The 25507-nt window shown below is 39.7% G+C and overlaps 2 protein-coding genes across 3 annotated transcripts in view; one reads left to right on the top strand and one right to left on the bottom strand.

The window, feature by feature from the left end:
- Nucleotides 1-6752, bottom strand: part of OTC (ornithine transcarbamylase) — a 33007-nt gene extending 26255 nt beyond the window's left edge. The window contains exons 1-3 of the mRNA XM_062004702.1: nt 6676-6752; nt 1201-1339; nt 542-623 (exon numbers count right to left, since the gene is read on the bottom strand). Coding sequence (XP_061860686.1) covers nt 542-623; nt 1201-1339; nt 6676-6752 — 298 coding nt within the window. The remainder of the gene's footprint in view (nt 1-541; nt 624-1200; nt 1340-6675) is intronic.
- A 4387-nt stretch (nt 6753-11139) lies between these two features.
- Nucleotides 11140-25507, top strand: part of RPGR (retinitis pigmentosa GTPase regulator) — a 60152-nt gene continuing 45784 nt past the window's right edge. For both annotated transcript variants that reach the window (XM_061988605.1, XM_061988604.1), the window contains exons 1-5: nt 11140-11219; nt 13301-13426; nt 20038-20130; nt 22610-22672; nt 24460-24618. In XM_061988605.1, the coding sequence (XP_061844589.1) occupies nt 11144-11219; nt 13301-13426; nt 20038-20130; nt 22610-22672; nt 24460-24618 (517 nt within the window). In that variant the 5' untranslated portion in view covers nt 11140-11143. The remainder of the gene's footprint in view (nt 11220-13300; nt 13427-20037; nt 20131-22609; nt 22673-24459; nt 24619-25507) is intronic.

The following is a 25507-nucleotide window of genomic DNA, read 5'->3' as shown; positions in this document are numbered from 1 at the left end:
TATCCTAAAAGAATAATGTTCCAGTGCCTGATCTGATTAGGCTTATACCCTGGAGTCTCCAACAAGTTATCTTCCCTTGTAGGTAGTCATCTTAATTTTTTTTACTCTAATTTATATCAAGGCATTACTATGATTCCCAGCCTAAATATATACTCTGAAATATGGCAACAGTAATGCATAATACATGAGAAAAATATTTATTAGAGTTTGCACAGAATTAAATTCGTGACGCTTAGTAAAATTATGTTAGGAAATATGTATCTTGCCAGTAAAACTGACAAGAAGAAATGCTCTGTTACTTTATTTCTGATCATGTTTTGAAATCATCTGGCAAAATTTCAATGACCACTGTGATGTGCTTATGACATTAACATGCAAGGTGAAACACAATTAGCTAGTATGCTTTTCCTATTTTTACTTCCAAACTTTAGGTTTCTCCCAAATAGAAATTGCTAAACACAAAGTTAGGCTGTGGTTTTCAGTATATACTCCCAATATACAATTTCATGTAAAATCTGACTGTGCCATTGCTCAGACCTACCTGTTTCTGCAGATAATCTTGTTCTTGTGCTTCTCTTCTCAAAAATCATGGCCAATGATTTTCCTTCCAACAAAGGCAAATACTGGAACATGAAAATTGAAGGCATTTTGATTTTATAGTCACTATACACTTTACAGTGTGAAATACTCTTTCACATTTTAAATTCAGCATTAGAGAACTTACAGAGCTCGGGTACTTTAAACTTTGCTTTGTTTTCTTGCTCTTCAAGGTATTTATTAGAAGTAGAAAGGTTGAAGAGAAAGAAGCAATTCTAGGGGCAAAAAAAACCAACTGCATTTGGCACTCAATTTGAGCTAGCATTAAGGAGAACTCTGATACTAATTCAATCCCATCCAGGGAAGTGTTTTCCATCTCCCACACTTAGTGCTGCCTGTACACCAATGAATGGGGTTAGCCAACAAGAGAGAGAGTTACTTGTGCAAAACCGTTTAACCTTTCCCCTTGCAGTAAGCTCTGATGTATTTAAACAATACCTCTGGAAGGAAGGCTTTTTGATTTATAGCACATGATTTACAGCATTTAAGAGTTCAGGTGAAGTTGTTTAGGACAAGAGAGCTGAATGGCTTATTCCCAATGATCTTCAGAATAGTATTTATTTCAACATCTAAGTGACCTAAATGACAGTTAAAGCATTTTACCTCTCCTCTGTGCTTTATCCTTTGTTTCAAATCTGAGGCCATCCACAGCAAATACTTCAGCTCATCTGCTGTGTAGTTCTGCAGAGTAAGGAAGTCACGACCCTTCAGGTGAACACTCGTTTGAGCTGGTGGCCTACACCTGTATCAGAAGAGCAAAAAAAAATACAGGCTTTTTGTCATTCAACACTAATTTACAATCCTGCTAAAGCCAATGAGCAAGCAGCTGAAATCTGTCCCACTCCCTTCATTTGACCCAGCTGGATCAGCTTTATGGACTGTGGTACTTAGTTTAAATAACTCATACTGTCAGACAGAACAAAATGCCACTATGTACATTATACTGATTACCACCACAACAGTGTCTCAAATTCTATCAGAAACCATACATTAGATGTAGTTTCTTTTGCCTTTTGATATGCGTATGACTTGACTGTATGCTGCCTAATCAAATAAGCTTTAATGCGTAAAGCCATTCAGGGTTTGCTGAAAGGGCTTACAGGTAGACTGCAAAGCTGCCCTTTTGGGGCACAGACTATGAGGAACAGATCTTGGTGCTCTTTCTTCTTCCCTTGTGCTTTGTGGATGAATAGACACTTGTTATGTTCCACACCCACTGATAAAAACGATGGCATTTCTAGAAATGAAATAAAATCTCCTGATTACACTGTGGAAAGGTTGAAAAACCCCAACAACAAAATAGCCATGTGCTCTGGTCCTTCCATCACACAAGAGGTGTTCTGGGCATGTGCAGTATACTCTTCCAGCCAGATTTACAACTTCAGAATCACATGAAATTGGATGTTGAAACCCACAAAAGTCACATGACTGAATTTCATATAGCTTAGACAAGATGTCTTACTGAAAGCCATGTCCAGGCCTGTGTTTCCACAGGCTTAAGATTAATAAGAGAGAGCAGCAGCTTAGCCTCTTCTCTGGCACTGCTCTCAGCATAACACAGCCTATACTCTTGCTAAGGTTTGGATGGATACAAGCTAAACACATCTTTTTAATTAAAGGCACCGTTTCTAGACTGATCAGATGGAATGGAAACTAAAACAATGCAAATAAATGGACTGAGTGCAGCTACTGCTTTTGTATTTTCAAGTAGGCTTCCCTCAAGCTCATCTTTGAGCTGAAAGGGGGTTGGAGTGAGGTGGTCTCTGTTGTAGTGAGGTTGATCTCTGCTCCCAGGTAACAAGTAATAGGACAAGAGGAAATGGCATCAACTAGCAGCAGGGGATGTTTACATTGGATATTAGGACAAACTTTTTCACTGAGAAGGCTGTTAGACACCAGAACAGGTTGCCCAGGGGGAGTCACCATGCCTGGAGATATTTAAAAGGCATGTAGCTGAGGTGCTTAGCAACATGGTTTAGTGGTGGGCTAGACAGTGCTAGATTAGTGGTTGGACTCAGTGATCTTACAGGTCTTTTCTATCTGAAATGATTCTATGATTATTACTGTTAGTTTCATATCACAGCACAAATTGCATGACTTTTCAAATCATGTAGCAGAACCTTTTTCTTAACTGAAGATATCTAAATGCTGTATGTTTTCCTTCTGGTCATCTTAAAGTGCTTTAGATACACATTTTACCACTACCACCACTAAGAAGACTTTTTTTTCATAGTGAAAAGGATTACATGCAACAGTAGAAACACAGAGTCTATATAAAGAAGTAGACCATGCAGTTGCCCTGCAGATTAATATTGCTGGAACTCAATATATGCTGAACTATATTAGGGCAATGTGCTTCAGAGATTATGCAGACTGCCAGAGGATCCACCACTAAGCTAAACACAAACCACTACAAAGATTCCCATCATCATGTGCACCATCAGAGTCTGATCTCTGCATAGGGTCCCAAACTGCAAAAGGTCTGGACTTCTTTGTAGCGTCATGTAGATAAAGGAGTGAATTTCTTTTTTAAGTTTAATGTTGACCATTTATGTTCTGAAAGTGCCTCTGGAAATTGATTCTTAAGTGAAGTACACTCTAAACTGTATGTGTGAGTTAAGTAATACTTGTAGCAGTATCATATAAAATAATAATGCACATTTCCAAACCATAAAGATCAAATTTCATAGCATTACAATAATTAGTAAAATAAAGTTACATATTTTACTATAGATGTTATGTTTCTGTCCCTGTGCTTGTCTCCAACACGAGAAAGTTAGAAACAGTTAGGTAGTATCCAAATACCCAATTTCTTAATTTGAAGTAGGTGTTAAAGAGCTAGCAAAATTATTTCCTGTACTCCTATAATCAACAGCTGCAGAATAGAATATACATGACATTATAAGAAAGGCTGGGCATTCATGGGTCAGGTAGAATCACAGACTCACAGAATGGTCAGGGTTGAAAAGAACCTTGTGAGATCATCCAGTCCAATCCCCTGCTAAAGCAGGTTCACCTCTATCAGGTCAAACCTCCAGAGGAAGAGACTCCACACCCTTCACGGGCAGCCTGTGCCAGGGCTCCCTCACCCTCACAGTAAAGCAGCTTTTCCTCATGTTCAAGTGGAACTTCCTGTGTTCCAGCTTTTGTCCCTTACCCTTTGTCCTGTCACTGGGCACTACAGAAAAAAAAAAGATTCACGCCATCCTCTCAACGCCTGCCCTTTATTATAAGTGTTGATGAGGTCCCCCTACCAGTCTTCTCTTCTCCAGGCTAAAGAGCCATTGGCCTTCTTGGCCATGAGGGCACATTGCTGCCTCATGTTTAGTTTATTACCAACCAGGACTCCCAGGTCTCTCTCTGCAAAGCTGCTCTCCAGCAGGTCAATCCTCAGCCTGTACTGGTGCATGGGGTTGTTCCTCCCTAGGTGCAGGACTCTGCTCATCTTCCCAGGCAGTTACATCAGGTTGGTCAAACAGGATTTCTCCTTTTTGAATCTGTGTTGACTCCCTCTGACAACCATCTTTTCCTTTGTGTGTTTAGAGATGACATCCTGGATGAGTTGTTCCATCACCTTTCCAGGAATGATGAGGCTGACTTACCCGTAGTTTCCGAGGTCTTTCTTGCCCTTTTAGAAAACTGGAGTGACACTGGCCTTCCTTCAGTCCTCGGGCACCTCACCTATTCTCCCTGATCATTCAAAAATGATGACGAGCAGCTTAGCAATAACATCAGCCAGCTCCCTCATCACTCATGCGTGCATCCTATCAGGTCCCATGGATTTGTGGGTGTCCAATTTGCCTAGTAGATACCTAACCCAATCCTTTTCACCAAAGGAAAGTCCTTCTTTTTCCAAACATTCTCTCTATTCTCCAGGGACTGGGCTTCTTGAGGGTCAGCCTTAGCAGTAAAGACTGAAGCAAAGAAGTCAGTAACTTTACTTTTTCTGTATCCTCCATCACCAGAGCATCCACCTTTCAGCAGTGGGCTCATGTTCTTCCTAGTCTTCCTTTTGCTGCTGATATACAAGGAGGGAGGCCATCTTGCTTTAGCCTTTCTTGTTACATCCCTGCATCCATGTGACACCCTTCTTACACTCTTCCCAGGTGACCAGACCCTTTTCCCACACTCCATAGACTTACTTCTTCCATTTGAATTGTTCCAGAAGCTCCTTATTCATCTATGCAGGCCTTTTACCTCCTTTACCTAATCTTTTGCTCTTGGGGACAGGTTCCACCACAGCCTGACAAATAGCCTAGCAAGATAAGCTACTCAAATCCAGCCTCGAATACCAAGGCTTTACTCTCCTTTGCTGCATTGTTTCCAGAGCAGCTTTGGTCTAGATCCTCGAGTTTCTAATTGCAGCCTACAATTCCTTCCAGGGACTTAGAGATTGTCCAAGTTCAATGTGCCAAACAGGAACTTATAGTCATTGGTCTTGTTTTACTACTTGGCACAGCTGAGAAGTGTTCTGAAATATCCACCACTAATTTCTCCACTGGTAGACAGTGAAGCACTAAAATTAGTTACCCAGAGAGGATTTGGAATTATCATTCTTGGAGATTCTCAAGACCTGGATAAACAAAGACGCAGCTGACCTCATATGCTGTTGTCAGGCTACAAGCAGAAAGTTGGACTAGAGGTCTGCTCCTGACCTCTATGTTCTCATGATGATTGAGTTTTATTGCTATGACCTTTAAGAAATGTGTTCCCTTCCCTGTTATCCACATCTTCTGAAAGACAGGCGGGTGTGGACAAGGGGCATGAGATAACATTCCAAAGTTAAAATGTAACAAGCAGAATTGCAAGGTCAATCAGTTGGCTTATTTCTTTCCCAGCAGGGACAGCAATTACTTTGGAGTATCAGCAAAGACTGATAGACGGTAGGTTATCCTGCAGTATCAACCACAGTCTGCTTAACTGGTAATGGTGACAGACAGTGGTGATAGCTTATGCCAACATTTCAATATAATGCTAAAAAATTCCTAACGATAACAAACAGCATGTGGGGAGCTTAACAATTTGGATGACATTATTGGAAAAACAGTTTTACTGCATTATTTTTCCAAATTTGTTTTTCTATCATCTCTGCTAACCAGAGAACGTTCACACTGTCTGCCAGAAGTGAAAATCAAAAATACATAAAAAAATTATCACCTAGGCTTCAAGACCACTTAAAACTGTGGCAAATAAATCTCAGAACCTGCAAAACATTTGTTTTTCACCTGATGTAATATATAAATGATAAAGAAAAATTACTTACTGCATATTAGAATTCCTGTGAATATGAAATTCCAGTATTTTCCTTTCCAGCAATAATTATTTGCTGCATAGCATTGTTAATGCTACTCTTATTGACAATGACATGAAAACATAGAAAGAAGTGGAATTCAGTTCCAAGTCTTTAATTTTAATGTTATTTAATATTATTAAATGTTATTCTGGAGATGTGACAAACACGAGAAGCAGCTTACTGAAATACTCCCACACAGTATTTTTCTGAAGGCACAGGGGAAAGGCACGTCTATCCAGTTGAAGAAAGAAGTCACAGAGACAGGTCTACGTGGTTAACTTTGAATGTTGTTTCACATCATAATTTTCCTGCACACCTTCAATAAGTATAGAGACCCACCCAAAAAAAAAAAAAAAACCCCACAAAGAAGAGATTCACCTTGCAGCTTCAAGAAGAGAATTTCCTCTCCTCCACTCACTCCCCTCAGTACTGGCCATGCAAATTATCTAAATATATAAGAACATCTTCTACTTCATTCAGATGATTATTTATTGATTATAGTACCCGCAGCACACACTGACCTCAAGAAGAAACATTCCTTATTGACTTTGCTACTAAATGCCACAGAAAGAATGAACAACATTTCACAAACATGAAAAGGCAAAATCTTCCAGCCTCCCAAAGACACAGTTTGCCACCTTGGGAGGCAAAAGGGAAATAAAAATGTGGGCAAAAGCATGCCTTTCTCTGAAACACTCACTCCTTCACAGGATTCGGCTGCTTTTGTCTCCAGGCTTCTGACTAATTGCCACTGAATGCCAGACTAAACTACAGGAAAAGCTTACCAAAACTGTCGCAGTGGCTGCTTGCTGGTCCCTGTTAGTCTTGCAATACTGAAGAAGTTCTTCACGCTAAACAGCATCTTCTGTTCACGTTGCACTTCTCTCAGTCCCACAAATAAAATTAAGAGAAACTAAGGTATATGAAGCAGAGCGTGAGCTGTGCTGCTATGCAAATGTGGGGAAACCGTGAACCAAAGTCTTCTCTTTGGTTGTCCCTGCCAAGACTGAGCCTGGGTGGGGGTGACACTGAAGCTTTTCTTTGGTCAAACTCTATAGATAGAGATTTCTTACAGGGCTCATTGCATCACTTGCAGTTTGTGCTCTTCTCTGCAAGCCCATCGTATCACACTTGTGTCAATACCCTTTCACAGCAATTTCATGTTTGTTAAATATTTCTACAGGGGCATGTGCAGGTAGAAAAAGGCAAAATATTTGTTAGGGCACAGCATAAGCAGGGCAGCTCTCTTGGGATGGGAGCTTCTGGCCCTGCCACAGCGTGGGTAAAGACTGTGTTCCCACATTGAGCTGAAATGAGGGCCCTGGGCTCACAGTTGTGGGGTTGGACAAGGGCCATCAAGGCTTATTTGAGCCTTCAAAAATGGAGAATTATTATATGTTAAAAATCATATTTCCTTGAGGTATTTTTGGACAAAGTTCTCAGTTGTGTTATGGTAGTGTTAAACAGCTCTCAGTGAGTTCCAAAATCTAAGTATTGCAACATGCATACCCCTCTGTTAAACTGCTTGCTCTGCAATCTGACGTTGGTCGTTGCTAAATACTAATGGGATTTCATTTAAATGTCTTCCTTCAAATGTAATTGTCAGATAAGATTTTATGCCACCTGCACTGTGGGTGTTTTTGAAATATGACCATTACTTTCTCATTTCCTCCACTGTGTAAAAAGAAGCATACTTGTGTAAATCAAGGTGATGACATCTCTGTCACAGAAGGTGGTATGTTGAAATTGGAATGTGAGGATGACATAATTAAAACACATAGGAAAAAAAGCTTTACTTCCCCAGAAAGAGATTGCCATGAAATAGTCATGCAGGATGATAGCTCTTGGAGGGATTTGTTGAGAACCCTTCATGCCAAACCACCCCTGAGATGCTTGGAAAATGCAGCAGTTGCCAGAGGAAATGTCAGGCACAAGCAAAACTCAACAGAAATTAATGGGAAGGGAATGAAAGAGCCAGAAGACCTACACATAGAAAAGAAAGCTGGGCCATGGTTTCCCTTTTGGTTACCTTTCTCTGTCAAATGACTCACATGGCAGCCCCACCTGGAGGGGACAGTGCCAGTGCCCCTTTGTCAGGTCGCCACTGTACAGGGACTCCCTGACCCCAGTTCCTACGTAGCAAATCCCTTTGTAAGCTCCTGTGAGCAAGTAGCAGCCCTAGGCACAGGAGAAGAGTCAGACTGACGTTGGCATTGCTGTTGGTGTGATGCACTTCTCTTACATTTGAGGTGACTGAAGCATCTCTTAGCACAGAGCCTCAGAGCCACCCCCTGTTCCTGCTAGCTGTTCCCAGGCTGCCAGGGCTCAGTGTGAACATCTGTCTCATCTCAATACTATAAAATGCTTCAATATTGAAATCAAGATGAAATTGGTTCAGCATATTTCTGTATTCCAGGGCTTGCTATTGGAAATGGAGTAATAGCAGTACATTGGTTGAGACAAACTGGTGAAGAGAGAATAACGTCATGTAAGAGATAAATGGACGAGAATAAGGGAGTGATAATCATAGAGAAAACTAATATGAATGTAAGCTCTCTCTCTTCTCTGAGCTGGCAGGAGACTGACCCTTGACACCTGGAAGCAGCAGTTAGGGTAGGGAAAGGCAAGAAAAGCATTTCTATAGTAGTGGCTGAGGGACGGTGCATCAAGAGTGTCTGTGCTGCTTCCTTTTAACCTGAAAACACCTTGGGAGGTTAATGACCTTCCATAGCTCATCTGCTGCCCAACCTCCTGCCCTAAGGAAGAGACTAAACTCAGTGCCTCTCTTTTGCAGAGTGGGGCTTCAGCACCTCCAGCAGGAAGTAGCTCCTAACCTTCTGCACCCCACCATGCCTACAGTTGCATCTTCCAGTGATATGGGTCTACTTGGACCTGGGACAATGTGGTGTAACTGGATCCCTGCTATCATGACCTCTACTTCAACTGCATACAGTGGTCATCCAGAAAGAAACCCAAATGCCCACAGCCTTTCCCATCCATTCTGCACTCAATGGTGACCAATGAAGAATTCCAGCAGCTTGGTGTCTGGCCACTCACAGACACTGCTGGTAACTCTATCCTCTCCCCATCATTCATTCAGTCAGCGAGACACGTGACAGTGGTGACGCCTAGTTTTTTGAAACTGAGCAGCTGCTCAGAGAGAGCAAGGGGTTCCCAGGGAGAGCAGAGGAGCAGCAAGGAGACATGCTGGGAACCAACAGTTCTTGCGAGGGGTGGTCCTGCTGGGAGGCAGAGCCAAGGTGACCTCCAGGGATTTTAATGGTCCCCAGGGAGAGCAAGTGACCAGGGGCACAGCATGTCAGCCAGGGCATGCATGTCAGTTTGTGCAGGCAGGGTGAGCAGGGAACAACTTGCTACCTACGCAGTGAGACACAACCTGGGGCAGTGCTCCTGTCTCAAGCCAACAAGATGGTGAGTACTCACCTGTGAGCTAAAGCCAGGGCTCAGGAGCCTGCCGTACAGAAGATGCATCCGCCCAAAGTTGGGTAGCAAGGAGGTACATCTCCTTCTAAGGTAAGTATGTATGATAGGTGCCATCAAGTTCAAGAGCTGCAGCATCAGGTAAAAGAGTTGCAAGATGACTGCTTCATGAGACAGAGGCAGGGACAGGCTACAGAAAAAGGAGACAGAAATGACACATAGGCATGTAGAGATGGTAGTGCCATGAAAGCAGAGCTCTCTTGGAGATGAGACTTGCAAGGGGCCTTTGAGGGAGATGATTCTTCCCTCCTTTGAAGGGGGTTCTTTCTCTTCTTTCAAGAGAGGTTCTCCTCTCCTTCTACTCTGCCCTGGTGAGACCTCATCTGGAATACTGCATCCAGTTCTGGGCTCCTCAGCTCATGAGAGACGGAGAGCTGCTGGAGAGAGTCCAGTGCAGAGCTACCAAGATGATCAGAGGACTAGAGCATCTTCCTTATGATGAGGGAGACTGAGGGGTGGACCTCATCAACACTTACAGAATCACAGAATTGCTTCCGCTGGAAGAGACCTTTAAGATCATTGAGTCCAGCCTTTGTCCCAGCACTGTCAACCTAAGTGCAATATCCACCTGTCTCTTAAACACCTCCAAAGATAGTGACTCCGTCACCTCCCTGGGCAGGCCATTCGAATGCCTGACAACCCTTTCAGTAAAGAAATTCCTCCTCATATCCTGCCTGAACCTCCCCTGGTGCAAGTTGAGGCTGTTTCCTCTTGTTCTACTGCTTGTCACTTGGGAGAACAAACTGACCCTCACCTCGCTACAACTTCCTTTCAGGTAGCTGTAGAAAGCGATAAGGTCTCCCCTGAGCCTTCTTTTCTCCAGGCTCAACAGCCCCAGATCTCTCAGCCATTCCTCATTTGAGACGTGCTCCAAATCCTTTACTAGCTTAGTAGCCTGCCTCTGCATCCTCTCCAGCACCTGAATATCCTTCTTGTTGAGAGGGGCCCAAAACTGAACACGGTATTTGAGGTGCAACCTCATGAAAGCCGAGTATAGGGGAATAATCACTCCTCTCCTCCTGCTGACAACACTGTTCCTGATCCAGGCCAGGATGCCATTGGCCTTCTTGGCCACCTGGGCACACTGCTGGCTCATGTTCAGCCGCTGTCAACCAACACTCCCAGGTCCCTCTCTGCCTGGCAGCTTTCCAGCCAGTATGTATCTAAAGTATCTGTAAGTGTCCAAAGTGTGGATGTCAGCAGGATGAGGCAACACTTTTTTTCTGTAGTGCCCAGTGACAGAACAAGGGGTAATTGGCACAAGCTGGTGCATGGCAAGTTCCACTTTAACACGAGGAGAAACTTCTTTCTTGTGAGGGTGAGGAAGCCCTAGCACAGGCTGCCCAGGGAGGGTGTGGAGTCCCCTATGGAGGTTCTCAAACTTGCCTAGAAACGTTCCTGTGTGACCTGAAGGAGGCAAATCTGCTTTAGCAGGAGGTAGGACTGAATCATCTCCAGAAGCCTCTTCCACTCCCTACCATGCTACGATTCTATAAGCCCCCGCCCAGCGGGCTGAGGCCGGTTAGTGCCCCCGTACCCGGGGCGGCACAGATGGACCGTTCCCACCTCAGGGGAACGTTAAGATGGCGGGAACCGCAGGCAACCGCTCTGCCGCCAGCCGCCAGGGAGCGCTCAGCCGACCGCCAGCCCTCAGGCCGGGCCCCCTCGCGGCGGCGGCCGTCGCGCTGCTCTCTGTGGCCGTTGCCCGTGGCAAGGCCTCCGCTTACTTCCGGCAACCGGCTGCCGCCGTGCATGGGGCGCGGGGGTGGCCGCCCGCCGCCAGCTGCCATGGCTCAGCTCGGCGAGGAGGACGAGCTGCCGGTGCCTGGTGAGTGGTGCCGGACCCTCGCAGGAGGACGGAGCTGAGGGTCGGATGGGGAGACTTCCAAAGGCCCCTGCCCGATTTCCCCCGCCGCGGTGGCACAGGGCGCTATCACCGGCGTCTCAACGGCCGCCCCCTGCTTTGCCTCACCGCGCTGCCGCGGCCCCTGGTCGCCCCACTCCGCCCTCTGTGGCAGCCCCCGGCTTCCTCCGGACTGCGGGCGCGGCGCCTGGCTGCGGGCCGCCGCCTCAGGCCGGTGTCTTCCGCCGGCTGGGGAGAAATACGTTTGTTGACGTCAGGGATCAGACAGGGCAACCTTCCTGTCGTCAGCGATGTGGTGTAGTCGTACAGTATTAAGCAGACAGGGCTTTTTTTCAGTTAATAAGTGAGATTTGGTCCGTGATTTGACCTACGGTCATTTTTAACCGAGATAGCAAAAAAAGTCATGTTCTGTGGTATTTAATTTTATGAATTCCTGGGATTGAATTTCCAAACTGACAGCTTAGGTTTCAGTTGTGAAATGAATGAAATTTGAAGGAGGTTAGTAAATTAAATTCTCTGCTTTTTGTGTACACCAAATGAAGAATAAAGACATCTTTTCATGTTTATGCTTCTGAAAGAGAAGGAAATGAACCAGAGAGCTCTGCTTTGTGTTGAGTCCTAAAGACATCAGTATAGGCATGTTCAAATATGCAGCATGACTCTGGCTAGAGAGTAAAACTTAAAACAGACTTTTCAGATGCCTTTTAGCATGTGTATGTCTACATAAAATGAGGAGGAAACTCAACTCTTTCTTCAAAAGACTTGAATTCGTCTGCACAATGCTTGTTTTTAATACAACAGTGAAACACATCTAGAGAGGCAGTAAATACAGTTTTATACATGTCTGATGAACCTGGTGCCTAAATAACACATCATTTGAAAATATGGGAAACTTTTGCATTAAAGAATAATTTCAAAATGAATGTGAAATTTAGAGTTTTAAGAAAAAACTGCATTTTGGAGCTGGGGTGGAAGCTGTTGATGAGATCGTTTTCATTGAAAGTAAATACACAAAGATGTTTCAATGTTACTGTCAAATTACATGTAATTTTACAAAGCAGTTTAGTGTTAGTGTCTGGTTTAGCTTATGTGTTATCAAAACATATAAAAGGAAAAGATTTGATTTTATTTTTAAAAAAAATATTTCTTTGCTTAAACCATAAGGTTTGACATTTTAAAATACGAGGTTTAATTGTGCTTTGACATGTTGTCTGCATGGCTTTTAGCATATTATTTAATTTTTGAGTTTATTTATCTTTGTGTATAATTAATATTTTCAACGTTGAGCCATATGCTCAACCAAAATATGAATGGTTAATATTCTATATTTTAAAATAACATTGCTGACATTTTTGAAAGTGGGAAGAATTGATAAAACTAGGCAGGTTACAAGGATAGAAGAGGTGTCTGGACTTTACATTTGGGGTTTTTAGATCATGGCCTTATAATCAAAGACAGTTATGCCAGTCCTTGTTTTGAAGGCTGAGAGTTTTGATTTTAGGGGGCTGTTTTTAGAGCCAGATGTATCTTTTCACATGGATGAGGAAGAGTAGTCAATTTGGAGTCTGTCACCTGTTTACAATGTGTGTGTGTCTAATTTGGAAGACCTGTTTGAATTCAAGTGTAAATGAGAACTGTTGTCTCGACTTGCTTACAGGATGAGATTTTTTTTTTTTTTTTACTTTCTGGGGGCAGTTATTCAGTTATTTATTCTTTGTTTTACCCACCTGCTTTTTCTTAGAGGCTAGTGATAAAGTACATTACTATACTTTAAATTATTGTATCCTTAGAACACGATATACCAGCAACGGTTCTTATTCCATTAGGAAGATCATGGAGGCTAAGAGGAGTCAGAAGGCCTGAAAATGAAGTAGTCCGGGTGAAACTGAACAAAAGAAAGTGCTTTGGCCATTTTTAATATTTTTTTTTCTTTAAATAAAAAGATAAGAAACTAAAATGTTCAATTAATAGGAAGTTACTATGTCAACACATATGAGGCAAAAATTGTTTTCACTAAAATTGCCATTATCTTTTTGTGATTTTAGAATCAGGTGCTCTTTTTACATTTGGAAAAAGCAAATTTGCAGAAGATATTCCTAGCAAGTTCTGGTTCAAAAATGACGAGCCTGTACTTATATCATGTGGAGATGAACATACTGCTGTTGTTACAGGTCAGTATTAGAAATGGAGTATGTGATAAAAGGTTATATTTGTACAACTTGGAAAGTGATGATTCCTGTTTGAATCCTCATGTAATATATTAAAAGAGGTTGTGGGGAGAGGAAGGAGAACTGTTCAATTGGAACTATCGAATGCCTTTGAAGTTAGTATGAAGTCACTGAAAATTTTCACAGACATGCCCAAGAACTGTCATGAGTGATTCTGTAATATCTGAATGTATCATACAGGATTTAAAGGTAGCGTGACTTGGTTCATGTTGAATGTTGCTTGTGAATCTGACAGTGTTTAGTAGGCAATCTTAAATACAAAGGTTTATAATGAGGAAGTAAACAGTATCTGTTGAACAGAATCAACAAGTTCACTTGGAATCTGCCTGAAACAATAGATAAAACTGTATTTCTGAAGTGAAGATTTGGATTACTGTTAACTGTCAACTAAAAGTAAGCCTTGAGAAAGTGACTCAAAAAACTTGAGAAAATTCTGCTAAAATCAGAAATAAATTGCAAAAGCATTCAGAGGGGCTCAGATGTAATAAAGTGAGCAGTATTCATATTTATTTTCATTTCTCTGAAATTATGGAAACAATACTCATTGAAGAATTTGTTCTGTGTATTTTATGTGGAAGGGCCTGCTTGTTTGTTGATGAGCACGTGTCTGTTGTATTGGCGACCAACTGCTGATAGGTAATACAACATTGCTGTTACAAAATTTGTATGCATATTTTCATTTTTATTGGAATGTATTTGTTCCTCATAAGTGCCCAACTGGTCGTTGCTCATTAAATAATTTCTTGAGAGTTTTCTGCCATGTCCCCAAACAAAGCTTGAAGATGCTGGATTTCTTTAGAACTAACTACTCCAGGCATGATAGAAAAAAATATAGATTTCATGGACTGCAGAGTATCTTGAGGTGAAATTATACAACCAATTTTTCAAGCCTAACTTCAGAGAAGATGAATTATCCATTAATAGTTTTTGTTTTGAACAAAACTTGACGTGTTTTATTGGATTGAACCAGTTCTATTAAATTGCCTGTTGTGTAAAGTTAATCAGAACATAACCAGGGGCACTGGGAAATTTTCGTTTTGAAATTTTGTTTGATGTATCCTTTTGTATGCCCACATTCGAGTTGAAATAACACTAGTATAATTCTCATTTTAGACTAGCCAATTTAAATTGCCTCCATGAGTTCCTTCAGCATGTATCTGTGCAAGTGCTGTGACCCTAATCAGCAACAATCTTCTACTTCCCATGCCACCGTAATAGTGGCCCTTTAGATAAAGCTTTTGAAGAAGTCAGCTTGCATGGTTTTGCATGTGTATGCCACACTGTTTCTCTCCTTTTCCCTGCATTTTCAATATATGCAGCATGTTTCAAAAATGTCTCTGTAGCTGTTTTTTGCTGTTGTAACATGCAGATAAGGCACCAGGTGAGAAAATCAGATCTTTATTTTCTCAAAGCTTTTGAGGAGAAGGAACTTTAGAAACATGAGTACAAAACGTCTTTAGTACTAAAAGGTTTTTTTGAGACATGCCAAAATAGAGGCAAAAGCAAGGCTAAAATACTGAGCAACATAAGCAAAGGTAGAGAAACTGCAAGACTCATACCAAAAAAGTGAAGAGAGGAAACAGAAAACACTTGTCCCTCATTTGTTTTTCACATCTGTGCATGCCCCTGTGCACCTCGCATTTCTGCTGTTAGATGGAGTTCGATGATACAGTGGAATCACAGCCCTCGGTGAATGATACTGAACTGCAGTAACACCTGGAATAAAAGCTCCAGAAGTGCATGACAATCATGAGTATACTGAGAAGGTACAGACTTTGTGGGAAATTACCTTCTTGAAATCCAGCTGAGCCTGACCTGGAAGAGATAAAAGACAAATGTCATTGAAGAAGAAAAGTATCTGAAGCAGGTGTGTGTTCATGCATGCTTCACTTTATTTGCAGTCTTTATTCATAGGTAAAAAATTCCCCTCTCCTTTTTTTCCACCATTTGAAAGAGGCAGTGAGATTTATGTATGTAGGGGATTGTGGGACTATGAGGTAAATTCAAATATAATAGAAATATGTCAGTTTTATGCTAATGTGTTTAAACAATGATAAGTAAAACAGTCACAGAATCTCAAGGTCTGGAAGGGGCCTTGAAAGATGATCTAGTCCAACCCCCCTGCCAGAGCAGGACCGCCTAGAGTAGGTCACACGTTAACTTGTCCAGGTGAGTTTTGAATGCCTCCAGAAAAGGAGACTTCACAACCCATCTGGGCAGCCTGTTCCAGGGCTCCCTCACCCTCACAGTGAAGAAATTCTTCCTTTTATTTCTTTGGAACATCTTATACAAAACAATCCTTAAAGCTGGTTTTGGGCAGGTGAGACAGCTACATCTAGCACCAGTTGTTGACTGAATACAAATGAAGAAAATGAATAGAAAGTAGTATTTGTCATTCAAACAAAAAAATAGTCAGAAATTTTCAAATACTTCTTCCATCTGACCCAGCTTCAATATTCCCATGTGACTTTTAGGAAGAAAAAAATACAACATACTCTGGTCTTTTGCTTTCTAGGTCAGGAATTAGAGTCTGAAATTTTATTTATGTGCTTTGACTGTATGTTGGAATGGAAAGGACTAGTGATAGGTACTTGCTGACTTCAAGTTGGCTTGCTCACCTAGTCAGAGAAACATTTTCTTCTCCAGTTGTGGAGTTTGGGATTGAAAACTGTGTTTCTTTCTTTATTTACTCTTTGCATTCATTTACTTCTCTACCTTTTTAGAAAAATTATCATTAAAATATTAAAGTGGGAATTTTTTTCAGCGGTTGTCTTCTTTTGTTCCTCAATGCAGTCATGAGCAGCGTCACTTTTGATATGTTTAATAATGTTTCTTGCCCCATTTTTGTATTTTTTGACTCAAGTCCACTCCCATTATCTTCTGTAACTCTAGACTTTACAAAATAATTTATTCTTCTGTTAGGAGCTGGTGTGAAGTAAGTGATGTTGCACATATTTTTAAGCATCTCCTCCCAGTACCTTTCTATTTTCTTTTCTACAAAACTCTTAAAGTTAACAGCTGCCTTATTGTTTATTTGCCTTGATTAGAATGTCCCAGGCAGCTTGCCCACATTTGATCAAAGGCACTCTCTTTGCTAGGGGAAAAATGGTGATGATGGAAGACACATTTTCTGAACTCAGAGCTCTGGAGAGAATTGAGGTCCCTCATGCAAGAGATATCAAGTGTAGAAGTAGGAGTAAAAAGAGATGCATATGTAACCAGAGGAAGATAGTATACTCACAGTTTTGATTTTTTTTTTTTTCCTTTTAAGGCATTACATTTTAAGTAATTTACACCAAAATGATCTTGGAATATCTCCAGGTCTCTTGACACCAGATTCCTTCTGTTCTTTCTGCCTACCATCAGGCCATCGGAATGTGGCACAGTATCTTTTGCATTGACTGCAAGGGGGGAATGAGAAAGATTGTGTTCATCTGTGATAGGTGTAGGGGCAAGCAACATCATATGCTGGTTTTGTTTGTGTGATGCCAAGTGTCTTAAGTGTGATTGTTCTTACTGGTCAATAAGACTTTTGAGAATATCTTGTCTTGCCTAACAAAATGGGTGTCTTTCTGATTTTTGTGAGATGTATTTGAATTGTATATGAATTTTAAATGAAATGTTAATATAGTTTACTCACAAAACAGCACAAATAAATGAAAAAAAAAAATCATGATGCCTGGCATATGCTACTCTGTCCAATGTATTAAATTTTACTTTTCCTTCAGATATAGCTTCTCAATAGAATCTTGTATTAAATGCTCAAAGTTTCTACATTGTCTCCCCATTTTATTTCCCTCTCTCACTAATTTAGAAAGCAAACAGGGGCATATGTAAAACATACCTTTAAACCTAAGTGATAGGAATACTTGGCTGTCTATGAAGCACGTTGTGAATTTCAGCTAGTATTTTCCAGCTGATGAATGAATGCTGTTAGTAGTGCTTCGTGAACCTGGGGACCACGTGACAGATGGGGTTCCCAGGAATCCCAGTTGTCATAGCAGCTGCTATGAGAAATGTACTGGTTAGGAGACACTCTATTTAAAGCCTCTCACAAACCCTCTGTTCCTAAAGATATAGGCATCTTGTGGCTTCTCTAATAGCCCTAAATTAGTGTTGGTGAAAAATGCATTGATGATTAGTCCATGTGTACATACATTGGAGAAATACTGCAGTTTTGCATCAGGATGAAGGTGGAGACTGGAATTGGAAGTTTGCTTTCATCACCAGAAAGGTTTGTGTAGTCCCCTTATATCCTACTGCTTCCCCTTTGCTGAGCCTAATTGTATTCTGCTGGATCTGTCTTCTGCCAGCCATTCCAGGTGGCAGATAGCCACAGTCTCTCTATGTCAGCACCAATGAGGAAGCAAAAAACCCCAAAACAATCAGAATGTGCAGAGTTTTCAGGTAATGATCCTTGCCTCTTTGATGTTGAATTAGTTTTCACCCAAGTGTGTCTGTGGTGATGAGGGGAGATACCTTGGTATGCAGTTACAAAAATAGGGCCTGTTGCATGCAAAATTCTGTAATTTTTGTCCTGTTTTGATTCTATCATGTCTGTTACAAAACAGGTCCTCTGTAGCACCTATTAGTTATCATTTGCTATTGTGGGTTTTGCAGTGTTCTTTTCTGCTACAATGCTAAATGTTGGAAGCCTGAAGTTATAAAAGACTGTCATTCAGGTGTAAAAGAATGTAAAAAAACCTCTTATCTATTAAGCTGCTTGGCTTAAAAAGAAATGCCTGAGAATTTAAAGACTGGTATAAGAAACAGCAGATTATAGGATGAAAAGAATGACCTGTTGGAATTTTGAATGGATAAATGAGAATATGGTTAAATTGAATTACAGCAGCTTGGCATCGTATTCCCACAGGACTACTGCTGTCTTATAAAGGCAGTTAAAAGGAATAAACCAAGGATATAAGGGAAGTATGACCAATACGGGATGCCATTTGCTAATAAAAATTCTTTCTTAAGATGCATTTTACTCTCAGTGATGGACAGCTCTGCATGTGTTTTGATATGATTGCATTATCAAAATCAGAGTGGTGATAACGCTATTAGTAAAGCACTTTGAGTGTAGACTTGGCCTCAGTCTTTCTTCAGTGCCTACTTTCTTGGAGAGATACAGCATTGACTTATAGCCCCATGTTCTGAAAATAGTCAAATCCAACAATTTGTGACTTTAGATACTAGGTATTGTTAGTTGTTGTCGGGTTGGGGTTTTTTAATCTATGTGGTTATATTTAAGAAAAGAAATGTTGTGGGGTTTTTAACAGTGTAAGTATTTTTGTTGTATTTTAAACATTTCAATGTTGTATATCAGAGTCTCTCTAAATCAAATTCAAAACCTTCACTAGGTATTTACACTACTGAAGTACAAACAGCCATAATATTTTGGCATTATTATATGGTATTGCTATTATATGTTGCATTTGTGATAATTCTTGATGACTAGGATGACAAAGTTTATTTGTGTGACAGCCTTGTCACACACAAAGCTCTGCAGACCTTCACTGAAAGTAAACAAATCCTTTTAACAGTTGTAAAATGTGGGTGGGTTTTTTTGACAAATCAATTTCCATTGTTTTGCAAATGTTTCTGTTGGAAAAAGGGCTTTGACTGTGAACTTCCCAGCTTTACAAAAGGTAATCGTTCAGAAAAATGAAATGAAAAAATTCATTGTAAGATATTGTCAGCAGTCATTCAGTTTTGGCTGTCTAATTTGTATGCCTGGTGCCAAATGCTTCATCTGTTCATGCATCGTCCTCTTAAAAGAAGACTGGTTATTTGGAATTAAAACAACTCACTGTTTATAATGAACAAACCTACAAGTTCAGTGACATGTCATAGCAGTTTCTGAAATATGATTCTAGCATTGCTCTTGTTGAAGACTTTTAATCCAATGTTTGCATTTAGGTTTACAATACTCCCTGACTACATAATGGGTTTATGTATTCCTTCTTTTCACGAGGAGTAACAAATTAATACGATTTGTGAACGTGTTTGAAAATCTAACAGGAGCTATATTCTGTAGAAGTACAAATTTGTAAATCATTTTAAGAGAAGTCATTTAGCAGTAAAAGAAATAGCCCCACCTAAATAATAAAGTGAGGTGAATGTTGCAAAATTGTGTTTGCATTAATTACATAGCTGTACTATTCATCCTGACTTTGGTTTAAAAGTTGTGCTGTTATTTTAAAACAAGGCCTATAGATAATGGGGTTTCTGAATTCCAGGATCTGTCCAAGAGTACAACATTTTATTTTCTGAAGAGCACTTCATCTATGCTGTAATTAAAGAAAAGGATATTTGTTCTGCTTTTTGGCCCTTCATCTGGCTGGGGATTTCTTACTTAAACAACGCAATCACTGCTTTTGTACTGAAAAATCACAAGGACATTAATTATTGTTTATATTTCAGTATTGAATTGCCTAATCTTAAACCTTCCATTAAAAATTAAGTAATAAATAGCATCGTGTATGAATGACCATCTTGTCTTCAATGAGTTATTCAAACTCTTGTGTAGATTCTGACTGCATTTTTTTTTTCAGGGAAGGGTAAACTATACATGTTTGGCAGTAACAACTGGGGCCAGTTAGGACTAGGATCAAAGAACACTGTCAGCAAACCAACATGTGTTAAAGGTTAGTTTGATTTTTTTCTGGTTTTGTCTTTTTGAAAGAAGACCCTTGTGAAAAGGAACTTTATAAGATGCAATTTCAAAATAACTCTAACTTATTTACTCATCATGCGTAGCATATCACTGCATAAGCTCATAAAGGTAGCTTAAAAGGGTCCTTGATTGATTTTCCATCAGTTCCAGATTTTGGATCCTTTTGCATCTGAAGATTACTTCAAATACATAGAATCGTGTCTTTTTTTTGAAAACTATCATTTTGTGTAGTATTTGTCTTTTCTGACAAACTGCATCTTCATTGTGACTGTGAAGACAATCAGATGCTTGGTCTCTGCAGTGTTTTCGATGCATTAGAAATCAGAGTTAAAACAGCACTGTGTAACCTTTGCATCACATTTGTCTTAGCACCTTTATAAATGAAAATAAATTGTCAGGAACTTTCTACAAATGCTGCTACATTTTTAGCAAGTATAAGAAGTGCCCAAGGGAGCATAAATGTTAACATCTTTGTATGAAGCAGTAAAATAAATGCTCATATTTTTTCATATGTTATAAAATAAGTTTTCATGATGCTGTTACCTTCTTGATCTTTCCTAGATGGTTTTATCTTATCAAACAAAACTAAGTCAATACTTTTTCCCTATCTGCTTACTCATGTCAAGTCAGATCTATCGCATTAGTACATTTCTATTCACCATTAAGTGTTTATTCTTATCCTTTCTGCCAGCAGATCGATCTCTTAGCTTATTGTTAAAAACAAATTATCCTGCTTGTTCAAACTGTTTTCTTCCTGATTTAGTTTATTCTGTCTTTTATTAGCTTCTCTCTATTTTACTTCAGAGGGAGAATGCAACTGCTCTCAGTTTCACATCTTCCATCAGCCATATGAGAGACTGATTCTTACTTTGGCTTGAATGAATCAGGTGTGAAGTTTTGCTTTCACTGTCAAATTGCAGTGGAGAATAAAAGACAAAGACAGCAATTTAAACCAGACCTGGCATCTATTGAACAAGGTTATGTGGGAGTATCTTTCTTGTCATGGCTGTGGGCAGCAGGAGAGAGTCCTGGAGCTTTCAGTTATCCCTTGGCTTTGGGAATGGGGTTGCAAGGACATATTTCACTTTCTGCTTGGAGCCACATGTTTGTGGCTGCATATTTTCTGAGAAAATACCTTCTTTAGTCTCTGAGTAGAGACTAAAGAAATTGGTTATGATATCTTGCCAGCAACACTGAAAATATAGCATGGCTCATCAAATAAAATTGATTATGATTAAGCCTAAGTGGGAGGAAGGTTAGAGAGCACAGGCTTCTGAAGAGGTGATTAAGATCATCTCTGAAACTGGAGGCAGAATTTGGAGATATAAAGCAGCAAATTAAGATTGTAAGAAGCAGCCAACATTGTAAGTGTTATGGTTCTAGCCTGGTGACAGTGGTAGGTGTCAGACAGGATCGACAGGAACCTGAATTTGGAAAATTTTTGTCTGTGTGATAGACCACAGACAGTTCACACTTAAAATGGATAGTTTTATTTGGTCACTTGGTAGAAGGGACTTTAATGTGAATATTATGGTGCTGATGAAAGTTGATTTGGAAGGACTAAGATTTGTGAAAGGGATGAAGGTTGTTGACTTTATCCTGGACTACTGCAGGGAAAAAGCAATTAAAAATATATGTAAAAATAATGCCTTTCAAAGAGCATGGGCATGGCTGAGATAAGATAAATTGTTGGCAATGAACAGTAATTGAATAGAGGATGGAAAAGTTAGTGAGATTTATTTTCCTCTGTTTCTGAAATGGAGTGTGTTTGTCATGAAAAGGCTGTATTCTCTCTTTCCCACCAACATAACTCCTAACTCTCCTGCATACATTCCCAGTCTTTCACAGTGACCAGACTGCAGAGAAGTATCTGCAATGGGTGGATGGCAGTTGAGCTGAAATTGAGACAGAATGGTATATGCAGAGATTTTAGGCACTAGACCAGACTATCTTTAACAATGGAGTTTAGTTATCAATAAGAGGGCAAGGCAGAGCAAGTCTCACAAAAAAAAGGTAGTTGTGCATTAAAAAAGGAATATAGGGGTGACAGGACAAAAGAATGGTACCATTTTAAAGATTTAAGAAAATCAGAAAAGCAAGAGAGAGTTAAGAATGGTACTGTTAATGAAAACTGATGACAATTTCAAGTATGCATTTTCTCCCGCAACTTAATATAGTCTCGTAAGTGGTAAATTCTGGGGAATGTGGCATTAGGATTAAATAATCATCAAGTTAACCTGATGTCAGCTACAGGTTTTTAATGTCTGTGTTTTCTTGTCATGAGGGAGTTTAATAATTCATCTGCTAGGTTCAAATGGGCAACAAATCTTGTAATCGTTGTGTTGGTAAAAGTACAAAAATAATCTGAACTCCTTCAAAAATAGAACATTTTGTTGAACCATCTACCAACTTGTTTGTAATTTTTCCCCCTCTTTGGCTTTAATTCATAGCTTTAAAACCAGAAAAAGTAAAACTTGCTGTTTGTGGAAGAAACCACACTTTAGTTTACACAGGTACGTAACCTATATTATATATGTGTTAAAGATAGAATTTCTCCTTTGATTTCATGCAAATTTACCTTAGGAACAGCAAACATGTTGAGAAAGGAAACAAATGAAAATGAGACTGTTGAAACTTAGGTTTTTTATAACTAGTACTTTGAATGATTGATTTATACACAGCCAACACATTTGTAAAATCTTGTTATATAGGAGCTGGCTAGCATTAGACAGATGAAAAATTTTCATGCTGCTACTTGAGGTGTGGTTAACAATTATCAGTATTTCATGTAAGCCCTGTAAAGGTGTATCTGTATTTTTTATATATCTGTACTCAAATTTACCTGTGACAAATAATTTATTTTCATTAGTGCAGAGTTATATATTTGAGTAAATATAGTAGAACTGAATGTTTTGAAGTCTTCAAATTTTGTTGCATTTTGGTTAGTCTGCTATTTCAATGACAAGTTGCTTTATTACACTATAAATAAATAAACTGTAAATTTAAACAAAAAAAATTTTAGAGACAGTATACAGAGAATTGATGCAAATTCTTGTCATAGTTCTAAAATTTATGTAATGGAATAGCCATCTTTGGGGTTGCAATCCTTTAGCTTGCAGTAATATTATAAAGAAGATTGTTTGATTATTAGGAGGTTTATATATGTGGAGACCCTGAGCACTGTAAATAAAACTATTAGAATAAAACAGAGCATTTTAATAACAGTTGAGTATGCAAGACTGCACAGAGTAAATATTAGTCACTTTTAGTGTACACACTGGCTGAATAATTTGTGGCTGTTGATATAGGAAGAACGTTTTATAAATTGTACGTCAGTTGCTTATCACATTTGTGTTATTAACGGGCCTTGTCTTTTTCATCATAGGTGAGCACTTTAGGCATGAAACATACTAAAATTAAAAATATAAATCTTAAAGTTCTCTCAAGTTGTTGATATGAATCATAAGCTTTAACTTCATTTTTAAGATTCTGAAACAAAATGAAGACCTAGCTAATTAAATTGACAATGATTTAAATAATAAAATGAGTAAAATATTTCTAATAAAAATCTAAGTAAAAATATATTTCATTCATAATACTACAAACTATAAAGTTATGCATCTGTTTAATTTACATATCAATATGACTTCAGTTTTCTTGCCTGCGACATTGTTCACTATTTTCCCCCTGCTTCATCTTAAAATATGCATTCTTTGGGGAAGTAACTTCTTGTGGCTGCCAGGGCTACTAGTAGTCATTTTCTCAGAAGCCTTGCAGAACATTCAGGGGCAATGAGTACAAGCTGGAATGTAAGAGGTTCCAAAGAAATACAAGGAAGAATTTTTTTCACTGTGAGGGTGACAGAGTACTGGAACAGGCTGCCCAGATGGGTAGTTGAGTCTCCTTTTGAGACACTCCAAACCCACCTGGATGAGTTCCTATGTGACCTACTCTAGGTGGTCCTGCTCTGACAGGAGGGTTGAACTAGATCATCTTTTGAGGTCCCTTCCAGCCCTTGAGGTTCTGTGATTAGTCTCCAGAATGGTGGGAAAGGCAGCCAGTCTAAGAACATGTAAGGCCTTTAGGAAGTTCTGATCCAACCATGTGCAGGAAGGCCTTCTTGCTAGCTACAATAGAAACTGCTAATGTCAACTTGACAATATTTCAGGGCAGAAGACTCCAAATTTTCTGTAATCTTTTTCCATCAAAGATTAAATGACTTGGCTCCGGTTTCTCTGACTTTTTACCACTGAGGAGAATGTCTTCATCCTATGTGTAACTTGTCCTTTTCTGTATGCAGAAAAAGGAAATGTTTATGCTGCTGGAGGTAACACTGAAGGTCAACTCGGATTAGGCGACACAGAGGAAAGGACCACATTTCATTTAATTAGTTTTTTTACCAACCAGCACAAGATCAAACAGTTAGCAGCTGGATCATACACCTCAGCAGCAGTAACTGGTAAGAGCAACTGCCAATAAAGTCTATTTATGTCTGTCCAGCCTAGAGTTCCACGGAAGCATTTATTCCAGAATTCTGTCTGCATACATGCTTGTATTTTCTGTGCCTCCTGATCTTCTTTCCCTAGTAACCATAATCACTATTTGATCACCAACTGTCTATTTCAACACAATCTGGTAAGGGATGTCCATCTTAATAACTTCCTACAGTTTTGCTGAAAGTAGACATTTTCCATGCGAGACGGGCCTGCAAGGGTAGCTCAACCTGTACAAGTTTAGTAGGAATCCTCACAAAGGAGAAACAATATGAATATCCTCAAAATGGAAGAAAAATCTTCAAATCTTCAGTTTGTTTCCAGGGAAGCCAGCTGCAAATCACAAATCTTAGGACAATTAAGTTTTTATAATTCCACTTCTTAACTGCAACTGTTTTGTTCGACCGGTACAGGCTGCGCAACTGTGTCATTACTAATTGTGAGAGCCTAACCTATGGCCTGTTTCTCCAATGGCAAAGTTACATAGTTGTGACGTGTCGAAGTCCACAGTCTTTATTACCCCATAATGTTATTTTCTACAGTTTTGCTATAAAGCAACTGTTTCTGTGCATGTTTGGGGTAAGCTACTGAGTACATCAATTCAGAATGTGACAGAGAGCATATATGTGTATGAGAGATGCTGGCCTGCTTGTTTGGTTTGGATTTTTTTTGTGACAGCTACTAACATTCTTCTGAGGTGTATAAGTCAACTTTGAATGATTTGAGTTCCCAAGGGCATCTCAGTAGCACTGTAGATGGTACGTTTGGATTTTTTTTCCACAACTTATTTCCCACCACTAGGACTTGTGCAAAGAGAAGACTTCATCTCTTGTGGAAAAACATTGAGATTTCTCA

The sequence above is a fragment of the Colius striatus genome, chromosome 1 (assembly GCF_028858725.1).
Source record: "Colius striatus isolate bColStr4 chromosome 1, bColStr4.1.hap1, whole genome shotgun sequence".
NCBI classification, from domain to species: Eukaryota; Metazoa; Chordata; class Aves; order Coliiformes; family Coliidae; genus Colius; species Colius striatus.
The sequence above is the reverse complement of the archived record's forward strand: the minus strand, read 5'-3'. Positions and strand labels throughout refer to the sequence as shown.